Source organism: Delphinus delphis, chromosome 4, assembly GCF_949987515.2.
Source record: "Delphinus delphis chromosome 4, mDelDel1.2, whole genome shotgun sequence".
NCBI classification, from domain to species: Eukaryota; Metazoa; Chordata; class Mammalia; order Artiodactyla; family Delphinidae; genus Delphinus; species Delphinus delphis.
The window spans coordinates 6099796-6127100 of record NC_082686.1 but is presented as its reverse complement, the minus strand read 5'-3'; the positions used below and the strand labels follow the sequence as shown (position 1 = coordinate 6127100).

The window sequence follows — 27305 nt, the reverse complement described above, 5'->3', positions numbered from 1 at the left end:
AAACTCTGTACTTGGCTAGGACAGGCAAAGTACAAGACGGGACTGGAACATCTTTTGCCAGAAAGTAATGAAGTGCTCAAGGAATGATGGGGACTTGGGAAAATACACAAAACTCAGCTTGAATGGACTCTCCCAGCCAAATCCAAGGATAATATGAGCAACTAAACAATGATAGTACTGGATTGTAACCCACTATATAACAACCCGGAAGTCCATACTAAAACTTAATAAACGAAATAAATAAATAAATGGGAGAGTAGTAGATGGCCAGCTAATGATAAAATGCAGATGCAATGATAATAGAGTTAGAAAACCATTTTACAACATTCAGAGTAACAACTGATTCAGGCAAATATTATCAATGGATCCTAAAGGTCTGAAATAGAACAGGTTATTTAAACCACAAGCTACTTAATAATTACAAAGAGAAAAAAAAATTCATAGTGGAAAACCTTGGCGGATACCAAGTGTTCAAAGTCAGCGCCACCAATAAGTGCACAAAACACAATCATGAGCATCCTTACATGATACTCCAGGAAGGCTACAACACCATTTATGTTGTCTTCTTTCCCAAATGCATAACCTGAACTTAATCAATGACAACTGAATTTAATGTGCAGTCCCAAGTTAAAATCTACATCAAGGGAGGAAAAAAAAAGCTATAACAGGCATTATTAGAACAATAATATTTGATTACAGACTATAGATTTGATAACAGTATTATATAATTGTTAAATGTCCTAATTTTGATAACAGTTTATGATTACATAAGAAAATATCTTTGTTCTTAGAAAATACATACTGAAGTATTTAGGGGTAAATGGACATGAGGGCCAGAACGTAAGTGTCAAATGGTTCAAAACAATAATATGTATCCAGCGATACAATAATAAAACAAAATATTAAGGACTGGTGAATCTGAAAGTACAGAAGTTCTTTGTATTATTACTTACATTGTTCAAATTAAAAATTAAACAAAACAAAAAAAAAGACTTAGAACTTACTTGTTGCCACATAACCTAGCTGTGGAACCAAATGTTCATCTGCAGAATTTTCTCGGCCTGGTACTAATCTCTGATACTTAGTTGGATGAGGATTTCCATCTACATCTACCAAGAATGGTGGAGGCATAAGATGAGGAGCCTGCTGAGTTTGCTCATCTAAGACATAATTATTAGAATCCCTAATCAGTGGCCGATAGTCAGTATGGAAGAACATCTGATCGGGAATCTAGAAAAGGCAAGTTTACAAATTGATATTTTGAGGTTTACACATGTTAAAGAAAATAAATTATTAACCAGTTAACTTTGTTTGAAAAGACAAAAAAAAATAAATCAATACATCTAACCTATTTTCAAAACATCCTTTATAACTATTTTACATGCTGTGAGAAAGTATATGAAATGACCTTTTCATATGGCTTGCTGCATCCAAAACCAAATATCAGAAGGTGACCGTGAGAATCTGTACAGGCAAAATGCTGTCCATCCTGTGAAAACTTACAGTCAAATACAGCTCCATGTCCTTGTCCTTCAATCTAGGAAACACAGAGGGAAAAATGTATGACCATTTCTGTGTAAGAGCTTTTGGTATATCAACTTCTGAAAAACCAAATTTTTAAACAAAGTTTTCGTTAAGCACATGTTAATATTTTCAGAAAATAAAATTCATTTTAGATACCACTAGCCTAGAAAAAAATCTCAAAAGATCTTCTAAGAATTAGTTCTCAAATTGATCAAATGAAGGATCATAAACCAATCCAAAATGGCTTTCTTTACTTCTTACATGTGAATGACAATTTCACAAACTTTTCTTTCAATATATAACAAAAATCTTTTGATTAATAACCTACAAGGGAGGGGCTTCCCTGGTGGCGCAGTGGTTGAGAGTCCGCCTGCCTATGCAGGGGACACGGGTTCGTGCCCCGGTCCGGGAAGATCCCACATGCCGCAGAGCGGCTGGGCCCGTGAGCCATGGCCGCTGAGCCTGCGCTCCGCAACGGGACAGGCCACAACAGTGAGAGGCCCGCGTACCGCAAAAAAAAAAAAAAAAAAAAACTACAAGAGAAATGATTAAAGATTAATAAAGTTTGGAATTCATGAACTAAAATCAATACTTTTATGGAGTTTAAGCTTTCCACTTAGATGACTAAGTGGAAACGCAAAATTTGTAATGCTGCAAAGTCTCAAGGGTGCATATGTAAATGCCTGCACCTGCAACTACCTTATTTCAAACTGCCACAAATTTCAGAAAGAATACTCTTAAGTGCATCATGAATGTTGCCTTAAAGAGATAACTTTTAAACTGTTTTCTGTTTTATTCTTGTTTTTTTAACTGTAAATTATAGTAGTTTAGTATTATCAATTTATAGTTAAATGAGTTGTTTCATTAACTCAATAGTGTAGAGCTATGCTTATCTGTTGTCTCAGCCTATAACGTTCCAATAATTAAACTTTAGGACAAGTTAAATCAGCGTTGGAAAAAGGATTCATCCACCCAGCTAACTGCCAAAACAAACTCACATACATACCTAAATACCCGCTCAAAAAGCAATAATTCACTACTGCTATACCACACATGACTGAGTGCCAATTAACAAAATGGGGTGGGGGGGAGGAATTAAGGTATTGGGATATTTAGGGACTTGCTGAATAAGATAATCCATGTATACAAATTTGCATTCTCTCATAACATAAAAAGGAAAAAAATGTGTAAATATTTTCCCTCCTATTACACAGATTCACCCCCAGGGTCCTTTGAAGAGCCACCTCCACCACAGCCCAACCTGCACCCTGGCACCACTTCACACCTCTGGCCTGAGACCTTCAGTCCAAGTAAAGCAGAGGAGGGTGGGGAGGGGAGAGCCCTTGGCTGGTAAAGCAAAGATGGTGGCAGCTACTCTCCTATCATACATGTGGAACTTACTGCACCAAAAGCTTTGCTCAGGGTACCTGCTGAGAAGGAAGTTTTCCCAAGTGGGCAAACCTACCTAGGCAGAGCAAGACAGACTCCGGTTTTTACCTGCAGTCTGAAGAGTCCTACACAATGATTCCTGACAAAATCCGACCTTCAACTGTGCCTGGAGAACACTTCAGTGTCACATTATGTTAACTATTTACTTAATGAAATACTGTTTTTGTTAGTAGTTTACAACCCTACGTAATTTGTCTAGCATTAAAGAATTAGGAGACTCTCAGCTGAGCAGTAAAGGTAACAAGAATTCAGTATACAAGGCCAATTTTTGGTGTCTGACTGGAAATAAGATCATCGTTGCCCATTTGAGACTTTTTTCAGATTACTCTTTGGCTTAGAGTTATTTTAGCTTATATTCTGTTTAAAGCCTGAATTAATGTAGTTTTCTGTTTTAATAGATTAAATTTAGTATGTAATGTTCCTATTGAGTTTTAAAGGCTAATTAAAAGATGGATGTACCTATGAATTTTAAGGCCATAGAAAAACTGAAGAAGGCTTAGTTCTTTTTCCAGTAATTTGAACAGAGATGCAAGTTTCAGAGATGCCCAATGATGTACTTGGGTCAGGCTATTTGAGTTGTTTTAGTGCACTTAATGTTAATAAATAAAAAACTGTATTTTAAACTGTTTGTTGAAGAAACTGTCCAGTGTAAGCACATTGAAATGAAAATTTTAAGGTCAAAAAAACCCAACAAAAACATGGAACACATGAACTAAGATGGTCTTCAATCAAATATCTAAGAATCATTCACCTATAGGATGCTACTATATTGCCTCAAAAATTAATTATAGTTTGAATTGGATCTCAATATAAACTGAAGAGTAATTTTATAAAACCTATCATATATATATGATATATATATATATATCATATATATATATAAATCAAAAGTCTTAACAATGTACAAGCCCTTTTACACATTTCCCTCAGAATTTATCCCAAGGAAATAATCAGGGATCTACCTAAACAGCCAAGTATAAAAACATTCAAAGTATTGTTACTGTGCATATTTTAGAAACCACTTAAATACTCGACAACAGTAAATTAAACATATAGGTAACATACTTCTAAGATAGGCTGAATTTACCGTCAAAAATACATTTGCAAATTCTTAAAAAATATTTAAGGGTTTGAAAAACATTCTTTACATAAAATGAGAAAGGATTACAAAACTATGTGCAACAATGCCAACTACTAAATATGTAAAGAACGATGCCATTAGAAAGCCTTCGATGGATACTGATATTTGTGAAAGTTTCATGAGGAACCAGACATTTACATAGTCTCTGAACAAATCAGTTTAAAATTTACAAAGAAAAAACAACTATTTTAAAAATCAGTGGGGAAACTTGGCAGATGCCACCTTAACCAAATATTAATAATTACCACCATATAACAGTGGAACATATAAATATCATGTGCCGTCTAATATAATGCATGGACGGCACACTATCATTTATGTTTTATTACATAAAAAAAATGTGAAACAGTATTGTATCATGAAGAAGTATCAGACAAAACAGAGATATCCTGTAACATTATTTGCCTATAAAAGGGCAAGATATAGGGGAAAAAAAAGGCAGAATTATTGATCTTACAAAACTAGGGATACATAACTACTTAATACAATGCATGATCCTGAATCAGATCCTGGTCCAAGGGGTAAAATATAACTATAAAGGCATTATTAGGACAACTGACAAAATTTGAATGTAAACCTGGATTAGATAACGCTACTTTATCAATGTTAAATTTGCCTATTTTGGTAACTGTATTGTAGTTATGTATAAGAAATTCTACAAACATGCAATAAGATCGTAATCTGGTTTTCAAATATGCATGTGCAAAAAGCAGAAACACTGAAAAACAAACAATGATGTTCGATTCCCTAGATGACTCTGAGTATTATTTTTTATTATCAAATTTTTTTTTTGGCTGCACCACGTGCCATGTGGGATCTTAGTTCCCCTGCATTGGAAGTGCTGCATCTTAACCACTGGATGGCCAGGAAGTCCCTATTATCAAATGTTTTAATAAATTTAAATAGTGAAAAAGTTGTGTGAATTACCATAATTTTGCCAATTTAAACACAGACAGGGAAAATTCACACACACAAAGCTAAATAAATAAATTTTGAAAATCTTCCCCTCATGTGAATTAGTTATACAGATTAATTTCACATTTGTATGTATGTACGTATATATGGCTATCAGATATTTATCAGACTAGGTAGTACCCTGATTTCTAGAAATATAAACTGCCAAAATATGCAGATAGGTTTCTGGCTACACTTCATTATCCAAATACTTGGAACAAATGCAAACATGCATAAAGATACCTCTCACTCCACTTACCATATTAAAATAATGTTTCATCTTGGTGCCTTTTGTAATATCCCATATAAATATGCTGCCATCATGTCCTGCAGATAACATAATTCTGGAATCAAAGGGATGTGTCTCCAAAACAAATACTTCATCAGCATGTCCCTTTATTCAACAAAGTCATACAGTTAAGGAGGGTTTGCAAGTTACAAGTTTAAAATTAAAAGCCCATATTGTCACAGTGTATAACAGTTTTTAAATATGTATTAATGACAGTAATTTATACATTAGTATATATACAAATTTCTATTCATTTGATAATATAAATGAAACATGTTTATTAAAAATAAAATTATAGTTCAAAAATTTTTGATTTGTTATATGTTATAAAAACTACCTACCAATAAGTTATGAAGCAGTTGTCCAGTATAAGAATTCCACACTTTGAGGACATGATCATTCACAGCTGTGACAACAATGCTATCATTCTGATTCCAAGCTATCATTGTTACTTTGGGTTTCATAAACCTTTCCTCTTCTAAAGATAAATCTCTAAGAAAAAAAATATGAAATGTGCAATGCTATATGTGTAGGAGGCTGTACAATGTACACAATCCCTCATCAATACAAAAATAATTGAAGTAATCCAGCTCATGTCCATACCTTACCAACTCGATAGAGAGTTCATCACATCTGACCCGCAAAAGATTATCTATAAACAGATAAGGGCAAAATCCCGAGGGGTAAGGGATGATTTACAAACAGTTCGGAGACTGAATACAGGCAGATTTCAGAATACCGCCGCTGCTCATAAAAGCAAAGCTTTTTCTCTCTACCTCTTTTCTAATTATTCCCTTCTCCTGACCCCAAGCCCTATAAGTAATACTTTCAACTGCTTCACTCTCTATAGATGACAAAAAACTTCAGGAAGACAGAAAGAAGGTAATTCATCTTCATGACCCCAATGTCTAGCAAAGTGCCTGACACAGACTCTCAATTTGCTGAACTGTAAATGAGCTGCATTCATCTCTTTCTACTTCCCTATAAACTGTTCCTACAGGTCCTTGCCAAGAACGGTCTTGGATACACGTCTGCAGTGTTTTGCTGCCTTTATGAAAGCAATATGCAAAGCTTCTGTATAAAATACAGCAGTCAGTAGTATGGGGTTGGGGGGACTGGGGGGACCTAGCTGCTTCTGAAATCACAGAGCACATTCTAAGAAATGATTAAGCATATAATAAACATGTATTTTAAAGAAAACGGCTACAAGAATATGGAATGAGTGCTATTTAACACCTATCTATGTAAGCACCATGGAACACAAATGAGAGAATAAATCTAACTAGATTGGTCAGAGGAAGTGTAACATAAAAGACAAAAGGGGACTTCCCTGGTGGCGTAGTGGTTAAGAATCTACCTTCCAATGCAGGAGACACGGGTTTGAGCCCTCGTCGGGGAACCAGGATCCCACATGCCACGGGGCAACTGGGCCATGTGCCACAACTACGGAGCCCATGCGCCACCACTAGAGAGAAGCCTGCATGCCGCAATGAAGATCCCACGTGCCACAACTAAGACCCAACGCAGCCAAATAAATAAATAAATGACAAAATGGAATACAGGCTAAGACCCTCCACACTTCATTTGAATTTACTAACAGACATGTTGCATTTCATCAAGTTGATTAGCCAAGATTAGAACACTAAAACAAATATATCCATCAATTTTTACACACAGAAAACACTGCCTTTCAAGATTTGAAATAAGTAAAACTTTAAATGAGAAAAGAATATTTCCACCATGAGGGAAAATACAAGAAAAGTTCTCTCCATGAAGAGAGGGTGACAACAAGAAAAATATATAGTTCTCAGTCTCACTTAAAAATTTTTATTCAAGTTTTTACAATGGTATTCCTATTTTGCCTAATAAAATAATTATTCATGGGCGAATACCATTTCAAATGTTCTTCACTGCCATTCTTTCATTATTATTTACTTTCACACTAAGATGCTTCTAAATATCCAGATCTAACATTTTTAAATAACTGTAAAGATTTGTTTGTGAACAAGGATTATCAGATTTCTAGTATGTATTCTTTCCATTCTCTACCACAGATCATTCCACAAAAATATTAATATCAAATTTATTTTGAAATCCAATACAACTGTTTGAGCCACAGCAGAGAATGGGTTAATTTCTCCTACTATTACTAAAAATAAAGCAGACATGAAGATCTAAAATGTGTAACATTTCTCAGAAAAACTCCTAAGAATATTGATATGCCTACTCTAGACCAAGCAGTGCTGGAAATTTTCATATGATTTAAAATTGCCAACAATACTTAAAGGCAGGTAGTCTCACTTCCCAGATGATGAAACAGATTAATAAATATTAAATGATGTTGTCAAAATTATATAGCTTTAAACAGTGTAAATGGTATTTGAGCAAAGGTCTGACTCCAAAACACATACTCTTTCTACCACCTGTACTGCCTCCCAAAATATACAAACCAAAAAAGCAATGTATTTGAAATTTGTAATATTTATCTTGCAAAGTACTAAACTTATCTCAAAGATGCTAAAGATACGTTTTTGAGACTTTGGAGGTTGAGGGAGGGGGACAGTTAGACAAACTTGCCTTCAATGCCATTTTACAAACCAAAATTTCAGCATACAAAAAGAAAAATTTTCACTCCCACTGGAGCCTAATTTTTTTAAACCTAAATAAAGTGTGTTTGCTTTTTTCGCCAGACGTAGCTGTGTCTTCTTAAAAATTCCAAAAATCCTACCTTCAAAAAGTAGAATTTTCTGAAAATTTTCACATTTGATATACTTGAGTTATTTTTATATATTTTTTGAAATAGTAGGCGGGGATTTCCCTGGTGGCACAGTGGTTAAGAATCCGCCTGCCAACACAGGGGACACGAGTTTGAGCCCTGGTCCAGGAAGATCCCACATGCCGCGGAGCAACTAAGCCCATGCACCACAACTACTGAGCCTGTGCTCTAGAGCCTGCGAGCCACAACTACTGAAGCCCATGTGCCTAGAGCCCGTGCTCCACAACAAGAGAAGCCACTGCAATGAGAAGCCCGTGCACTGCAACAGAGTAGCCCCCGCTCGCCACAACTAGAGAAAGCCCGCGCGCAGCAACGAAGACCCAACGCAGCCAAAAATTAATTAATTAATTCTTAAAAAAAAGAATATATGAGGTTTAAGTATTTAACTGTCAGATGTGCAGGAGGGAGCCATTCACTTAGATCGTAGCTCTTCTAATAGGAGGTGGCTCCAGTCCCCTGAACAAAGCGATCAACCAACCAGAGAGAGAGAGAGAGAGAGAGAGAGAGAGACCAAGTACTTAGGATGCACCTACTTAGAAACAAACCATCTCAACTTACCCTGAGATTCTTGTAGCCATATCCAGTAAGATGCTTCTCCATTCTAACTGCTCAAATCTCCAAATCCGTGCTGTTCCATCTCTGCTACCACTTAAAAACCTTAAAAGAAAAGAAGATCTTCTACTCACATACGTGCTACCAAGGGCTACAGTTAATATTTCAAGTGAAAAAATTTTTATTGTAGCTATCTTGACTGCAGGTAAATCTATAGGTGTTTATTCCAAAAGACACGGAATTTAGCACGTATCTAAACAGAGAAAATCTGGTTTGCTATGATTTGCCTAGCCCTATTAAGTAAAGCACATTTCAAACTCAATCACTAGCTTCTCGAATAGATTGAGTTTTGAAAAGACAATGTACAATAAGTATTTGGAGGGGGGGTGGGGGGGAGAAGGACAATTAAAGATGTATGGAAGATGGGCTTCCCTGGTGGCGCAGTGGTTGAGAGTCCGCCTGCTGATGCAGGGGACACGGGTTCGTGCCCCGGTCTGGGAAGATCCCACATGCTGTGGAGTGGCTAGGCCTGTGAGCCATGGCCGCTGAGCCTGTGCATCCGGAGCCTGTGCTCCACAACGGGAGAGGCCACAACAGCGAGAGGCCCGTGTACCACACACACACAAAAAAAATGTATGGAAGAAACAGTAAGACCAAAAGCACCATTATAAGCATTTTAACTCTAAACTCAAATTAATTCATGCTAGCCATGTGTAAAAATAAATCAATCATTTAATAAAGTTAAGTGTTAAAAAATCACAGTTTAGGAAAGGTACCTGAAAAGACACTGGGGACCATAAAGGATATAATTTAAGTGATAATTCTGTTGCACTACATCACAGTGATTGGGAGATTAGAAAAGATTTTCTTTTTACTACTCAAATATAACAAATTTCTTTATCCTTACACCTAATTTTCCTATAAATCAAACATTTAGCCAGCAGCGAGATAAAGAAAAACTACTTTTTGGTCATAGGAGGCTGCAGAAACTACAATTCTAAAAACTTACATTTAATTGTTTCCTCCCTGCCCCAGACACTTTTCCTTCAATTATTACATTTACTAACAAGTACCTGCAATATGATATATACCTACAAAGTGATATATTAGTTATACTAATAGGAAGCATAGTATATTTACCTAAAAACACACCCACAAATACAAACACGGTGGGGGGTGGGGGTGGGGTGGGATGAATTGGGAGATTGGGATTGACATGTATACACTGATGTGTATAAAATGGATGGCTAATAAGAACCTGCTGTATAAAAAAAATTAAATTAAAAAATTTAAAAAAACAAACACACACACACTTACTTACCGATCACCATTGTTACAAAATTGGATACTATCAACTTTATCCTAAAGAGGGGAAAAAACCAAACACAAAAGTAATCATCTACATAGTCTGTACACAAAGAAAACCCACTCAGTTTTACAGCCAGAAGCATATTTGGTTTAAAGCTAGAGATATGCACTTACGCTGCTTAACCCTGCCATTCAAACATATATTGTACGTTTAAGTGCAAAGAATCTAATTACGAACCTAATAAGACTAAGATACAGCTCTTGTCTCAAAGACAGACACATGTGGTAAAAAGAAGCCTACTTCTAAAATTAAAGCAGTATTTGCAATTAATTACATCTGTATAAAAATTGACGTGTAGATAGTGATCAAAATAAAAGGTTTAAATAGCTGAAAACAAGGCATATTCACTTCGATGATTATGTGCAAAAAATAATAATAATAATTTCTTTTAAAGTGATTTTTTTTATCAAATAACTTCACAGAACTTCCTACAGGAGAAAAGATGACCTGACCGCTAACCAGCACTCCAGAATACTGAGAGTTATCTATCTTAGTACACATTGATAAAACAGCATTCTAATTTCATGAGTTTGGTTTAGATAAATAGACCCAATTCAAACCTAATCACCCAGATTAATTATCATAATCAAGAGTTTGGACTTAAAGCTGAAATAACCACTGCAAAGTATTTGGCACCATAAGGTGCTGAGTTTGTCAATATCATGTTTCACCTCCAATTCCCCCTAAATTTAAGTTAAAATTAAAATCAGTAACAATTTCCCTTAGCAGTATGAGGCTATGTACCAACAGGAATATTAACAATCTACAGAATTTTAAAACGTGAATACTTACAGTGTGACTTTCAAGTTCTGCGATTTTTTCAGGTGCTTCAAAACCCAAAAAATACATTCTGATTACATGATCAGTACTACCTGTGGCTAAAAACATACCACCTGAAATAAAAATTTTAAGGTTTAAAAAATCCAGTTTGTAACAAATATCTTAACCAAATTTCTATATTAAATTAAGCAAGCTCTCTATGCCAAAACTAAATTTATCTCAATAAATCTGTTTTCTAATTCATTATATAAAGAACTTTTAAAATTAATGCAGTGTAATGCTGTGACTTTTAGGAAGAAATACATATTTGGTCTTCATCCCTTTTTCTGGCAGAACTCCTCAAACCCTTAGAATGTCCTAAGTGAAGTGATACTGGTGTCTTGATTTTCATCAAACCCATTTCAAACACAACAGAGTTTATGTTAATGAGGTGACTTTTGGAAAGCATCTATGGATGGGAGCTAACTGCTAGGGGAACCAACCATGTGATAAGAGAGCTGGGAGAGAGCTGAATCAACACTGACAACCAATGATTTAACCAACTGTGCCTATGTAATGAAGCCTCCATAAAAAACTCAAAAGGGCAAAGTTCAGGGCTTCTCTGGTGGCGCAGCGGTTGAGAGTCCGCCTGCCGATGCAGGGGACACGGGTTCGTGCCCTGGTCTGGGAAGATCCCACATGCTGTGGAGCGGCTGGACCCGTGAGCCATGGCCGCTGAGCCTGCGCGTCCGGAGCCTGTGCTCTGCGACGGGAGAGGCCACAACAGTGAGAGGCCCACGTACCGCAAAAAAAAGGGCAAGGTTCAGAGAGATTCCAGGTTGATGGACAGGTGGAGATCAGAGAAGAATAGCACACCCAGAGAGTGCCCCTTCCCATGTACTTTATCCTATGCATCTCTTCCATCTGGCTATTCCTGAATTATATCCTTTTATAATAAACCGAAAATCTAGTGAGTAAAATGTTTGAGTTTTGTCAGCTGCTCTAGCAAATTAATCAAACCCAAGGAGGAAGTTGTGGGAATCTCTGCTCTATATAGCCCATCAGTCAGAAGCACAGGTGACAACCTGGTCTGAGGCTGGGGGTAGGTGGGGCATCTTGTAGGACTGAGCCCTTAACCTGTGGGATCTCACACTATTCTCTAGGTAGGTAGTGTCAGAATTGAGTTGAATTATAGGACACCTAACTAGTGTCGGAGAATTGTTTGGTGGTGCTGGGGTGGGGGGGGAGGGCAGGAAGCACACATCAAATGAGGCTTAATTTTTAAAAGTTAATTCAGACTGGAAATGTTCACTATCTCCTTCTGCTGTATTAGTTGTGACAATGACTTTAAGATGCTGCGGCTCTGAAAATGCATGAAAAGGGGCTCTGCTTTCCGAACAGCTTTACACACCTAAACCTAGCTTTGGAATATAAAGTTCACTTGTTCAAATTTTCAGACGTCTATGGGGAAAGATCTTTGACCTCTCCCAAAAAGAAAGGTTTCACACAAGTCCACTGTACAAGAAAATGGAGAATAATTTCACAAGATGTGTGGAAAACAAATTTAAACTACCAAAAACATGCAGTTCAGTTAAAAGAACCACATTCTTGGTTTATCATACACACAGGGCACATGGCACAAGAACTGCTCATATGGACACTTTAAGCCTCCTTTCTGCCAGCTCTCTCTCATAATGTGGTCATTCAAAATGCTAAAATAAAACTAAGAAAAAAACACTAAAGTTATCTTACCAACACTAAAAGAAGAACAAAGCATTTGAACGCCTGGTCTAGGCTTTTCAGTGAACTTCAGGGGACGTGGACTTGAAAAGAAAAATACATTAGTTTAGCACATTAACATGGTTTAAAATATTGGTTTTAATCTAGCATATTTAAATGTTATAATCTTATTTCTAGTACCTCACAGTATACCAAATATTTCCACATATGCTGTTATAGCTGGATGGATTTCAGAGAACTGTCCAATCCCCAAACTTATACAGAACATAGTATACCGAAAGAGCAAGCCTACTAACCCCCGTTCTGTAACTTAGGTGACTAAAGCTCAGACAGTGTGAGAGAATCCATTATCGAGGCCGCAGAGTAGGATGTAGAACCACCGGGTGATAGCATGGTCCAACAGAAAGGGCATGCGAGCCACACGTGTAACTTTAAATTTTTAGTAGCCACATCATTAAGTATAAAGATAAAACTAGGGTTTTTTAGTAGCCACATTATAAGTAAAAAGATAAAATTAGTTTTACTTCATTTAAACCAATATATCCAAAATATCACATCAATGTTAATAAAATTTTATTGAGAACTTTAGGTTCTTTCATATTAAATCTTTTAAATCTTCCAGATCATACTAGACACTAATAATACATCTCAATTTGAACAGTTTTCATCAAAAATACTTGATCTGTACTCAGATTTCATAAAACTTATAGATGAAAAACTAAATTCACATATTCAAGTTGTTTGAAATACGTTTAAAAGTTTTGTAATAACTGAATCGTATCAGTTAAATTTAAATTAATAATTCGATTCCTCAATTGCACTAGCCACACCCGAAGTGCTCAATAGAGACATGTGGCTAGCGGGTAACACACTGGGCAGTGCAGGGCTATGATCCAGGTCTGATTCTTAAAGGATCCTTCCTAAATTTCTGCCCATGTAATTATACTTTTCTAACATTTTTCAAAATGTTCACATATATACTATCACTTTTTCTTTTTCAAAAAAATGTGCCCACTAAGACAGCATGGCTATGCTCCTTTTACATATCCAACTATCTAAATCGTACAGTGTAAACAGTAGTCAATATGGCACATATGCTGTGTTTAACAAAAATTAAATTCAAAAGTAAAAGCGGAACCACAATACACAATTTCTCTTTATAATCAGATTTCATTTCACTAGACTAAACTGTAACAACATTAAAAAAGAAAACTTATTACACAATTAAAGTCACTTACCTGAATTTCAGGGATTCTAAATCCCACTGCCAAAAACAAACTGTCCCATCAGCACCAGTAGAGACCATGTATCTTTGAGAGCCTTTGGCCATTGGGCTAAACTAAAAAGGAATAACATTTGCAATTCAGTTTCCTGAGCTGCTACTGAAGTTAAACAGTTTTTCAAAGTTAACTTCAACTAACACTTTAAGTAAAACACAAGAAATCCAAAACATAGGTAATATTATCGCAGTGAAAACTCATAACCTGTAAAAAATGAAGTCTATCTCTAATTTGTAAATGTAATGTGATCTCAATAAATGATTATTTTCAAAACTAACAAGAACAGTCAGAAAAACTTTTACAAAGAGAAAAGTAAAGATCTAGTCCTATCAATGTGAAACCGACCACAAAGCCAATTAATTAAAACTATGGGGCACAGTAGGTACACAATGACAGAATGACCAATGGAAAAATGTGAAGTCCAAACTGGACCCTAATACACAAGACTTAAGATAAAGGAGCCATCTCAATCAGTTGAGGAAACAATGGATCGTAAATGCATAAATGGTAAAGGGACAACTGTGCAACAATCTGGGAAAAAATGGATCCATTCTTCAGACTGTAAAGCAGGATAAATTCCAAGTGATCAACACTTTAAATATTTAAATAACAAAACCATAAAAGTATTATAAGAAAACACAAAAATTATATCGTAACTTTGGAACAGGGCTAACATTTGTGCTACACAAACAAGCTAGAGAAAGCAAGATCAATTTGGTCCAGAGACATCCTGGACCAAAGGCAGCTTTTAAGGCAGCTTAAAAGACAGAAAAATATAAGGAAAACAAGAAAAACGCACTAGGCAAAGGAATAAGATGAACAAAAATACAAAAGTGAGAGGGAATGTGATAGTTAACAGAAAGATCTATAAGACTAAGTGTTCATTTTGGAAGTGGTATGGAAATGGGTTAAATGGATAGAAAATCTGGACCCAATAACACCAAGTTAAGAGGTTAACTGTAGTTCTCAAGTAAAACACTGAAGGCAACCCAAAGATCTGTCTGACAGCAGTATATAATATTGATTGAAAAGGAACAGATAAGATAAAGAACCAAGAATCAATCCAATTGATCCAAGAACCTTAACTGGACGGCAGTACCCCCTACCTTCATGAAAGAAGCAACACAACTTGCTGACTCATGAGACATTCAAGATAAAGGAACTTATGCAAAAGGAAGACCAGTATTGCCATTAAGAGAAAAGGAAGTGTTGGGAAGAAATGGGTTGTTTTTGTTTTTCCGTATGAGTTACATACTTACTTATCATTACAACATGCCAGAGAGAGATAGTTTATTATCTCTGTTTCATGCTTTTCCCCAAGGTTATATACACTTTGTAAGAGAGATAAAATTTGAACCTACGACTTCTTCAGTGAAGCTTCTTCTAAGCTCCTTCTCTTCGAATATATGAAATCAAGGGTTTTTTAAGTGATTATTTACATCTAAGTAGATATGTTTCAGAATATGGACTAACAATGAGTTTTAGAGAATATCCCATTAAAAGTAGTAACTGAAATTATATTAACAATTGGATAATTCTTGTTAATTAAAACAAGGTAAAATTTGTAACCTTGCAAACACAGAGTAAAGAATTTTAATTAAAGTTAGTTAGAACACAGGTCACTTAATGTGACAGATACACAAGACGTTTGTTGCTCTCTATTTTGTCTCACTGATGTCTTTGTCTAGCCCTGGGTTGACACTATACTGTTTATAACATCTTTTAAAGCATTTTTAAATACCTAGTATCGCAAAAAGTTGAGGGTTTTTTTTGAGGGATTGGGTGGGTGGTTGGCTATTTGTGCTTATCTTTCTCTTTCTAAATGAACTTGATAACATGCCAAGTTCCATTAAAACAAAGCAACTGGGATTTCAAATGTAAATACACTGACTTTACACCATGATCTGGAGATGTGACAGCTTTACAACATTGAATCTCCTGATTCAGGAGCATGGTAGAAATTTTCACTTATTTAGACTATTCCCTCCCCACCACCCAAGGTTCTGCCATTATTTTTAAGACCTTTCCCCGTCTCCTGGTAAGTTTACTCCTATGTGAAGCTTTTGTTGCTATTATGAATTATGTACTTTTTTCATTATATTTGCAAACTGATTATTGATGGTTTATAAGAAAGTTTTGGTTTTAGGACATGGGTCCTATATCTAAATGTTTTACTAAGCTCTCAGCAGTTCTAATAGGTTTTAGAGAATTCACCAGGTAAATCCTCTTAAGTTTGCGTTTTAAGAGATTTTTTTTTTTAGTACCCAACAGGCATTTTTAACTTTTGAAGCCTTCCTTTTACTGTTTCTAAGTAACAACATTTCCTCAAATGCAGTATCGCTGACATATAGCCATGTTTTATTAACCAACCTCAAAGCTACTCATCGATGACTGTAACATGCACCTCTAAATAAAGGAAACAGTAAGAACTGCAATTTCTCAAAGTCCCTTTTGGCTTTGTGATTCTGTACTGCAATCTCACATGTCTACTTCCAAAGTCAAAACAGTTTTCCTGAAATCACACATCCTGAGTAACTGTCTAGTATATAACATGTGCCTGAGAGCATAATAACTTCTACTTTTACAACTTATTCAGTGACAAAATAAGCAGTCTTTAATATATGTTGATCCTCTATTTTGCTATTAAAGAATGCATTATTTAAAGGTAGTAAGCCGTCCTACTAACTGTTAAAATGCAAATCTTTCCTGTGTGCTCACATGTGCATTCTAGACAGAGCTATTAGCATGCGGGAGTGGAGGAGGGGGTAAAATTCACACAACGTTAAATTCACCACTTTAACCATTTTAAAATGTATAATTAAGTGGCATTTGGTACATTCACAATACTCTGCAGCCATTATCACTATCTAGTCCCACAACTACTGTAAGATTAAACTGAAATCTGTCAAGGCATTTTCCATTGATTCTCTTGGCTTTTTCAAGTAGGTAATCAAACTGTTTGAAAAATGAGAATTTGGGGGACTTCCCTGGCAGTCCAGGGGTTAGGACTCCATGCTTTCACTGCAGGGGGCAGGGGTTAGATCCCTGGTCAGGGAATTAAGATCCCACATGCCACACGGCACGGCCAAAAAAAAGAAAATGAAAATTTTTTTCTCTTTCTTTCCAATATTTATACATTTTTGTTTTTTCTTGCTTAGTAGTACTTGCTAATGTTGAACAGTTGCAGTGATAGTATAGCATTTGTTCATTTTCCCCAAATGTCGCTTTGCAATCTTTCAAATCTGCATAAAAGCTGCAAGAATAGTACAATGAACACTCACATACCAGTCACCAAGATTCACCAATCGTTAATATTTTGCCACACTTGCCCCTGGCTACTGGATGGACTTGAACCATCTGAATCTAAGTTGCAGACATCATGACACTTCAACCCTAAAATCCTCAGCATGTATCTCCTAAGAACAATGATATTCTCCTACATAATACATTTATTAGACTCAAGACATTTAATATACAATTAATATTGAAATTTCCCCCAATTTCTCAGATGTCCATTATAGGTTTTCTTTTTTTTTCCCTCTCTTAAAGACAGGATCCAAATCACATATTTATATTTGTCACAGTTTTTTACTTCCCTTATAAAATAGTTCTCCCACCTTTTGTCTTTTTGAAACTAAGCTTTTGAAGGATATAGATTGCTTTCATAAACTGTTAATTTGCATTTGTCTGACTGCTTCCTCATGTGATTCAGGTTAAACATTTCTGACAGAAATACTAACAGGTAGAGAAAGAATTTTAACTACAGATTCAATGCATTTTATAGTTACAGGTCTATTCAGATTTTATTTCTTTCTGTGCCAGTCTTAGAATAATTCACTTTTTCAAATTTTCCATATAAAACTTTTAAAATATACTTTTTAGTGTCTGAAGGGTCTATAGTGATTCCCTTTTTCAAATATGATAATATTTATGATATTTCTATTTTGATCCTAAATTAATCTCAGTCTTACACCATTTTTAGTATTTCATTCAAAGAACTTCTGGCTTTGTTGATACTCTTTACTGTTATGATTATTTTTTCCATCCTTAATTGTTTCCTGTTCTTTTTCTAACTTTCTGAGAAATACATCTAATCACTGAATTTCAGCCTTTTCTTTAATATATGCATTGAGGGCTATAAACTTCCCTTTCAGCACTGCTTCAGCTGGGTATTAATTATCTACTGTTGTATAACAAACTATCCCAAAACTTAGCTACTGGAAACAACAGTAAATATTCATTATTTCACAGTCTCTAAGGGTCAAGAATTCAGAACAGCTTAGCAGGGTGGTCCTGGCTCAGGGTCTCCTGAGGTTGAAGTCAAGATGTCAGCCCAGGCTTAAATGAGGATGGAGGACATGCTTCCAGAAAGGCCAACTCACACGGCTAAGGTAGGAGACTCCAATTATTCACCATGAAGACCTTTCCATAGGGCTGTCTGAGTGCCCTGTCGACATGACACAGCAGGCATCCCTCAAGACAAGTGAGTCAAGAGAATAAGACAGATGTTTCCATTCATGTCAAGAGAATAAGACAGTGACTCCCACTGTCTTATAACCTTTCACAATCAAGCAATGGAAGTCACCCTACATCACCTTCCCAGTATCCTATAGGTTACACAGGTCAACCCTATTCAACAAGGAGACTACCAGTGGGTAACAGCATGAGGAGGGAAGAATCACTGGGCACCATCTTGGTGGCTGGCTACCAAACTCTATATCCCACAAGTTATAATTATAATATTTTCATTATTAATCAGTTCAAAATATTCTCAAATTTTTATTGTGATTTCATCTTTGATGCATGGGTTACATAAAAGTGTATTGCTTAATTTATAAAAGTGAGGATTATTCTATTAATTCTGGCTGCTAGTTAATTTCCAGCTTAATAGTACTACTGGAGAATATACTTAAGATTATTTTCACTATTTTCAAATTTATTGAGAACTTAGTTTAAGGGTTGGAATGTGGACAATATTTATATAATAATCCACTTAAGACTGAAAAGAAATGATGTGAATATAATATGCAGTGTTCTAATGTATCATACAGATCAAGCTTATTATTTACATTGTTCAAATCTATATTCTTAATGACACAGATTGTTCTTCCAACTACTGAGAGAGCCAGAGATGTGCTTATTGCCCATTAATATTATGGAGGTCTATTTTTCCCCATATGTTCTATTTTTGCTTAATGTATTTTGAGGCTGTGTTACTGAACACATACAAATTCAGAACTCTTCTTCCTGCCTAATGAAACATTTAATCATTATAAATTGTCCCTCTTTATCTCTAAAATTGGTATTTGCCTTAATGCCTTTTTATCTAATAATATTAGTATGTTATACCAGACTTCTTATGGTTAATTTTTGGATAATTGTTTCCATCCTTTACTTTTTTTTACATCCAGACTCCCTATACCCTTATATTGAAGGTGAGGTTTGTTTTTCAATTATGTCTGAAATCTTTCTCTCTTATCCGGACCATTTAATGCATTTACAAGTAATCTATGATTACAATGCCATTTAATGATATCCTAGTTTCATCTCAGTACTTTTCCTACACTTCTTTTTCTTTCCTTTCTTGCTTTTTTATTATTCCATATTTCCCCCTCTATTAAGCTTAGTCGTTATATATTCTCTTGCTAGTCTTTTAATTATTTTAGAGATTATGAAATGCAAAGATCTAACAAATACTAAAGTTACCTCCTCCCTATATACAAGCTATTACTACTGTTAGTTTAATTCCATACATAATTTAAAACCCTAAGACATTACATGTGTTGCATGGAGTCAATGTTTATTTCCATTTGCTCACACACATTGTTTTTTTAATTCTTCATTCTTTCTTATTCCAAGCCTGGGATCACATTCCTTCTCTGCCTAATAGATACTATTTCGAATTCCCTTTAGTGCTGTTCCATCACTAAGAAACTCTCCATTTGTCTGAAAATGTGTTTATTGTAGTTCAATGGTATTTTCAGTAGGTTCAGAATTCAAGACTGGCAGTCATTTCCTATTAACACTTTAAGAAGAGTACTCCTTTGTCTATCAACTTCCACTGCTTCTACTGAGAAGCTAGCCGTCAGTTTTATTCCTTCTTTATTTTCCCCTCTGGTTACTTAAGATTTCACTTTGTCTTCAGTTTTAAAGCTTTTACTGTAATGTTTAGTATGTCTGTATATTTATTCTGCCCAGGATCCTTAGTGTTTCTTCAATCTGTGGCTTTATTTCTTTAGCGTATTTTGCAAAATTCTCAGCTATTATCACTACAAACAAAGCTTTTGCTTCATTCTCTCCTCTTCTTCAGGAATTCCAATTACACATATGGTATATATGTATGTATACACGTGTGGAATCTTTTCAGCATTTCCTGTCTATTTCTTAATCTCTTTCAGTACATTCCAAACTCTTCCCTCTGTGCTTCCATCTATTTATTTTCTTCTAACCCCATTTCCAGCTCATTAATTCTCTCTTTGATTTCTTCAGTTGCATCTAATACACTGTTAAAACCATCCACTGAATTATTAAATTCAGTTATATATTTCAATTCTAGAATTTCCTTTTTACTAACTTCTAGTTCTCTGATGAAATTTGCATATTTATTATGAATTTATTATGCATACATACTTCCAAGATATATCCTCCCCAACCCTACAAGTCTGTCAAAATTTCAGCTAAGCTTCTCAGCCACCTCCTGTGAAACTGGCATATGCCTTCAAACTCAAGTTCCTCTCCCTGGGCTTTCCTTATTTACTGTATCTTGGTCCCATAATTTCTCATTCTATTAGTACTTCAGATACTTTTGTCACCCTCATCCAGCTTTTCTATAGTTGCCAGCTCTGCATTATGTCTTTTACTCCTGAAGAATGTTCACTTGATCCTCTTAGATAGACAAAAGGTTCTACCTCTAACCCAGTTAAGTCTAATACTAACATTTTTGAGAATGTAAATTATATTAAGTGACACTGTATACTGCTACCCATGAGAAAGGTGTGTGCTAAAATACTGAAAGTGATTATTTCTAGATGGTAAGATTATGGAAGTCTTTAATTTTATTTGCTATTAACTACTGTCTAATTTTTTTGCAAACCATATTACTTACATACCATTTTTTTAATAAATAAAAAGAAAACCTTTACTAAAATTTAAAATGGTTTATACATGCCAGTAACAACAAGGCAAAGAACATGAAAAAGATTAATAACTAAAATCATGCATTTGCTTGACTTTGAACTTCAGAGTAACCACTAGCAAGCACAGATAAGCCTTCTGAAGTATAAAAACCTATCACCACCCAAGTAGAGTTTTTTGATATATTCAGTAGGTAGTAAACACATGTGGGCCCCCATTACCAAAAGAATGGGGCTTTCAGTGAAGTCCAGAGCTCCACTTTCACACTGAAGAATTCCCTAATGGTTTTAAGACAGACACCCTCAAAAAGTATTATAAATGTTCTTATTTGCTGTTATGTTGCCTATAAGTTCATACCAAATAACAAAATGAAAAAAGTTTTTTTAACCTCTAGAACCTAGCTAGGATTTGAATTAATTTTTAACCTATGAAATCCTCTAGAGAACAATATACTCCTTGCCAAAAAATAAACAGGCAAATCAAAAATTTTGCTTACATTTTCAAAGTAAAACACAACCCCAATTAGAGTTGTCATCCTTCAAAAATAAGTCTGCAGTCTTTATTCTTCAAGAATATTGGCCACAGGAATTGAGAAAAGTCACTTCTATCACAGAACTTCACACCAAATCTACTTATAGACCACTTAACATATACCCTAGGTAAATTCACATATGAAAATGAAACCACTCTGCTTGTCTTACTCAAACTCAAATCAGAAGCACCAACATGTCTTAAAAGGCCTTACAAATCATTATCTACTAACAAAACGTAATTTTCAAAAAAAAAAAAAAATGACTGAGTAGCACCATTCTCAGTACTAATGGATCTAAGACGACTGCAGAGTCCACCAGACGTTCAATGCCTGGAAGAACATACCTCAAGGTAACCAAGCCTCTCGATCAATGATCCTGAAAGTGTAGTCCCTAAGGGGGAGCAGGGCTTCCCTGGTGGCGCAGTGGTTAAGAATCCGCCTGCCAATGCAGGGGACACGGGGTCGAGCCCTGGCCCGGGAAGATCCCACATGCCACGGAGCAACTAAGCCTGTGCACCACAACTACTGAGCCTGCGCTCTAGAGCCTGCATGCCACAACTACTGAAACCCGTGCACCTAGAGCCCGTGCTCTGCAACAAGAGAAACCACCGCAATGAGAAGCCCCCGCACCGCAACAAAGAGCAGACCCCGCTCGCCGCAACTAGAGAAAGCCTGCACACAACAACAAAGACCCAACGCAGCTAAAATTAAATAAATGAATAAATAAATAATAAAATAAAAGATACAATGAAATAAAATTTTTAAAATAATAATAATGTATAAAGGAGAAGCAGAAGCAGCACTCGAGAACTTGTTATGAAGGCAAATTCTCAGGCCCCGCCTCCAACATTCTGAATCAAACAAAATTTCTGGCACTGGGGCCTAGCGATCTGTGTTTTTTTGTCTTTTTTTGTTTTTATATAAATTTATTTATCTATATTTGTTTTTATTTTTGGCTGCGTTGGGTCTTCATTGCTGCATGCGGGCTTTCTCTAGTTGCGGTGAGCAGGGGGCTACTCTTCGTTGCGGTGCGCAGGCTTCTCATTGTTGTGGCTTTTCATTGTCGTGGCTTCTCTTGTTGCAGAGCACGGGCTCCAGAGCGCAGGCTCAGTAGTTGTGGTGCACGGGCTTAGTTGCTCCGCGGCATGTGGGATCTTCCCGGACCAGGGATCAAACCATGTCCCCTGCATTGGCAGGCGGATTCTTAACCACTGTGCCACGAGGAAAGCCCCGCAATCTGTGTTTTAAACAAGGCCTCCAAGTGATTCTCATGCACATTAAATAAAACTACTGCTCTGGATCCAACAACCAACTTACAAGAAATACAAAGAAACATGTTATCTACTCCACAAGGAAGCAAATGGTACCCAAACTGTGGGAACTCTATAGATAAACCCAACTTCCTCAACAAAGAAACTGCAAGTGGTTATAAAAAAAAAATTGGACAACACTGTGCAATTGTTTTAAAATTCTTTTAATCTATAGCAATTGTAAGGTACAGGCTTTGTCTGATTCCTAATTCAAACAAACTAAACAAAATAATGCTATTTATGAAACAACTGGAAATTTGAACATCAACAAACAAGTGTGATGATAATGTTTCTAATAAAACACAGTATGTCTTTTAGGAAGACATACTGAAGTTTTTTACAGAAGAAATGATATGAAATCTAGGATTTGCTTTGGGTACAAGGTGAAATGGCTGAAGAAGAATTGGCCTGAGGTGATGGGCACATAGGGGTTCATCATACTATTCTGTCTACTGTGTATGTGGTTCAAAATTAACATCCCCCATGAAGGAAAAAAATTAATATATTTCAGCAAATTTAATCCACTCATCAAAATCCACAAGTCTTAAATTGATGATTTTTCTCCTTTAACACCATGAGTGTGTAATGACACTCATTCAGTTCAACTATAAACCTTACGGAAACAATAAGTCATCCATCAAGCCTTTATATACAGCTCTTAACTGCATTACATATTTGTTACATCACCCTTCTAAGATTCATGGAACTATGATTAATTATATTTCTCTTCATTACTAAATTTAAAATAGAGCATATAACTACTAAGCATCTTACTATTTCTCATCTCCAAAGAAAAAGAGTTTTAAAGGAAAAGGAGATAATACACAAATGTGAACACTAAAGCTAGTTTACCTGTAAAGATGTAATTGACCCCGTGTGTCCTTGGAGCACAGCAACTGGAGCACAAGTTCTCAAGCACCACACTCTAATTATTTTATCACAGCTCCCTGCAGCAATCATTGTATTCTCATAGTTTACTGCCATATCTGAAATTTCTGCAGAATGACCTCTTAATGTGGATAATAGGCGGCCATTGTGTGTTGACCAAATCTTCACCAAACAATCATCTGAACCCTGAGAAAAAATACACCCAAAAATAAAATGTTAATACAGCAAGGCTTTTTTATCATTTAAAAAAATACCATTTACATGTCACTCAAATTAAGTGTCTATAACTCCTCCTCTCTTTCCAACTGTAGAACATTCTGCAAATTATGAACCTTACAGCCAACAACACTTACAATAGTTTTTTCTGACAGCCAAGAACACTTATAATAGTTTTTTCTTCAAATCAAATAATAAAGATACCTTGAAGTTTTCATTTCTATGGCTTAGACTTATTATAAATACTATTTTCCCCAAATTCTCTGCCATGGAATAAGTCCAACTAAAAGTTCATGGCTCACCCATTTCAATTAACAATGGTTAAACGTTCGTTTAGCTCACATCAAGCTAAATAATTTGACAAATGTTAGTTAAGACTGATCTATGTTTCACAAGTTGATTAAGTGGCAATTCCAAAAACAAAAAATAATGGGACTAGAACACTCATTTTAAATAACTAAGCAACAGAGTCTCAAATTTATAGTACCAGCAAGCATCCATCCATTCAGCAAATATTTGAGTATCTACTGAGTCTCAACAACTGAAAAATGAAATTTAAACTTCTTACCCACCTTAATTTTCCCTTAAAACATTAAAATGGCAAATTAAATTCCAAATATTTACATATAGTTTTACAACAATTATAAAATAATCTTTCAGTGTTAATCAATTCCCCTAGATCATGATTAATCAATGTGAATATGAATCACCTGTAGAGATTTGGATTTGGGGGAAGGGGGTCTTTTTGATTAATGTAGAGGGGTTTTGGGGGGATTGTTTTTGGTTAATACATACTATAACCTAATTCAGTAGGTCTAGAATGGGCTGGAGGGGAAGTACTAGGAATGCATATTTTTAAGCATCCTTGATGATCATGCTCAAGAACCACTGTTCTAAATCAGTTTATCACAAAAAACACACAAGGCCTGATTATCTGCATCTGAATCACTTGCGATACTGAATAAAAATGTAAATTCATGGGCCCCACACCAGACCTACTGAGTCAAAATTCCTGACAAAGAGGAAAGATAGAATCTACATGTTTTATAAGATTTTCTAGATAATTCTGAGGCACACTAAAGTGCTCCAGATGATACCAAATTGAGTTTAAAATGTTAACTCACTGTAAAGATTCTATGTCCTGTCCTATCAAATGCTACACAGTAAACAGCAGATAGATGTCCGAGAATCCTTCTGTGCATTTTTATATGCTGATACATAGTTCCTGGAAATGCTGTGCTAAAAGTGGAACACCCTGTGAGTTGTTTTCCTCGATGTATCTCCACTAGGAAATAAAAACAATGAAAGTGGTTAAGGGGGAGCCAATATGTAAAAAGCTAAGAAAACCTCCAAAACAATTTCTAGAGGGTCACAAAAATCAATGCTCGAGAAATCCTAAAGACGAAGTTTCTTCCCAATTCTCTTCTACTATAAGCACTAGTACACACTTCTTATTAAAATAAGATTGTTTTCATTGACTTTTATTACTTTTAGTAATAATTTTAGGAAAACCACAAATCTGAAACAACATTACCAGTACTACCTTTTAAGTTTTAATATAGAAGTTACAAAGTTGGTCAAGAAATTTAAAAATGGTTTTGGGCCTCTAAAAAGTCAACCTCACTTACCAAGATTTGGTGGGGAACCATAATTCACCGGCATTTCAGGAGGTCTTCCTCTATGAAGAGCAGCAAAGGCAGAGCCCTTCCAAACTGTGTGCCTGCAGTCTTTAAAATGAATTTTAGATACACATAAAATCTTGAAAGTTAACCCCAAGAAAGATTTTATAGAATACTTACGTATATTGTAATAAACTGTTTATTCAAAGGTTTACCAACTAATATACTTTAACAGAAAAGCCCTAGAGGTTTATTAGACTATTTCTGAAGGAAAAAAAAATTTAAGACATCTCAGATACAACAGCAACAACTAACATTTGTGTAGCACTTTACAATTTACAAAGTGCTTTCCACATACATTATCTCATTGAATCCTCACAACAACCCTGTGAGGTAGGTATCATTGCCAATTTACAAGTGAGGTAACTGAGGCTCAAAGGTTCCAGGACCTTTAAAGAGATCCACTGTAAATGATTAGTCAAGATGGACCATAAAACCAGATCTTTTGACTCCAAGTCCCACTCAATGCCAAACAGGTTTTTATTTTTCATTGCAGAATTATACCATACAATTATTAATGATAAAGGTCTTAATCACAACCGATCCAACTCTCCAAAACCAGAAATTTTTGTAAGGAAAATTTCAATTTTTTTGGTTTATAAGAAAATCCTGACTTATTTAACTTATTGAAATGTTACTGAGTTTTAAAAATAATGATGGCCAATATTACCATGATTTTAATCTCCTTAGAAAGTACTGACAAAATTAAATGACTTTCCTCTTGTTTTAGGATCATAGATAATCCTTTACAAAAGAGCATATGTAGGATCTTTGAGTCTGAACACTAATTCTCAAATCCTATCCCTCTTAGCAAATATACTAAGAAAAACTGTCTACCCCCTCTATAGGAGATAGCAGCAGAATACAGATCATGCTGTGCTAGAAATGTGCTTCTTCACAACTGAAAGAGGAAGGTAAGAAAGGCATTATATAAACCCTCTACTGAGCCTCGGGTGCCCCAAACTAACAGGCATATCATGTGTTACATGAATGAATTCATTACCACTATCATTATCAAAGAGCAGTTACAAGGCATCCTCTTGCGTCACTAGTACAAAACAGAGAAATATGGTCCCTACCCTAGGACAGCTTGCTGAAGTTTCTTCTAAGGTCTGCCAGTTCTAAAGCAGTGCTCATCACAAAACGACATTGAGCTTGACACAAGTAAAGAAAACAGGAAAACAGGCTACCCAGGCAACTACTATATAACAACCTAAAACAGAATAATTACAAGGTGAATAGGGACACAGAAAAAGGAAGAATATGAACAGTTTCCTGATTCAAGCCACAGTGTGGCATGACCATAAGAGCACTGAGAAACAACTAAAGCTGACAAACCAGTCTGGCATGGAACCAAGAGGAAGGGTTGTTCTTTCTCAGTCAAACTTTACACTGGTGGAGCATCTAAGAGGCAGCATCACGTCAGCAACAGATCTTAAAAATAATCATGAGGGATGAACTTGACGTATACTCAGGATCAGAAGAGCCAACATTCTTGCCCATTAGCAGTTAAGCCACGTTGTATACATAGATCATATCACATACATATACTGAGTCTAAGTAATTTATACCAAGCTAACAGAAAAAGAACAGCAATTCCAAACATTTTGCTACCACATAATTTCGCAAAAAAAACTGGTGAAAAAGAACCATGCATTTGTACATTTTTGGTGCTCATTTTCAAACTGCTACCAAATTTAGAAAATCACTTCC

At 35.6% G+C, this 27305-nt stretch overlaps 1 protein-coding gene across 1 annotated transcript in view; it reads right to left on the bottom strand.

The window, feature by feature from the left end:
- BRWD1 (bromodomain and WD repeat domain containing 1) overlaps window positions 1-27305 on the bottom strand; it is a 115515-nt gene that overhangs the window by 62427 nt on the left and 25783 nt on the right. Inside the window, exons 6-17 of the mRNA XM_060010294.1 lie at window positions 25542-25640; window positions 25038-25198; window positions 23662-23883; window positions 13792-13892; window positions 12566-12636; window positions 10847-10947; window positions 10007-10047; window positions 8692-8790; window positions 5699-5849; window positions 5328-5462; window positions 1409-1537; window positions 1005-1230 (exon numbers count right to left, since the gene is read on the bottom strand). Coding sequence (XP_059866277.1) covers window positions 1005-1230; window positions 1409-1537; window positions 5328-5462; window positions 5699-5849; window positions 8692-8790; window positions 10007-10047; window positions 10847-10947; window positions 12566-12636; window positions 13792-13892; window positions 23662-23883; window positions 25038-25198; window positions 25542-25640 — 1536 coding nt within the window. The remainder of the gene's footprint in view (window positions 1-1004; window positions 1231-1408; window positions 1538-5327; window positions 5463-5698; window positions 5850-8691; window positions 8791-10006; window positions 10048-10846; window positions 10948-12565; window positions 12637-13791; window positions 13893-23661; window positions 23884-25037; window positions 25199-25541; window positions 25641-27305) is intronic.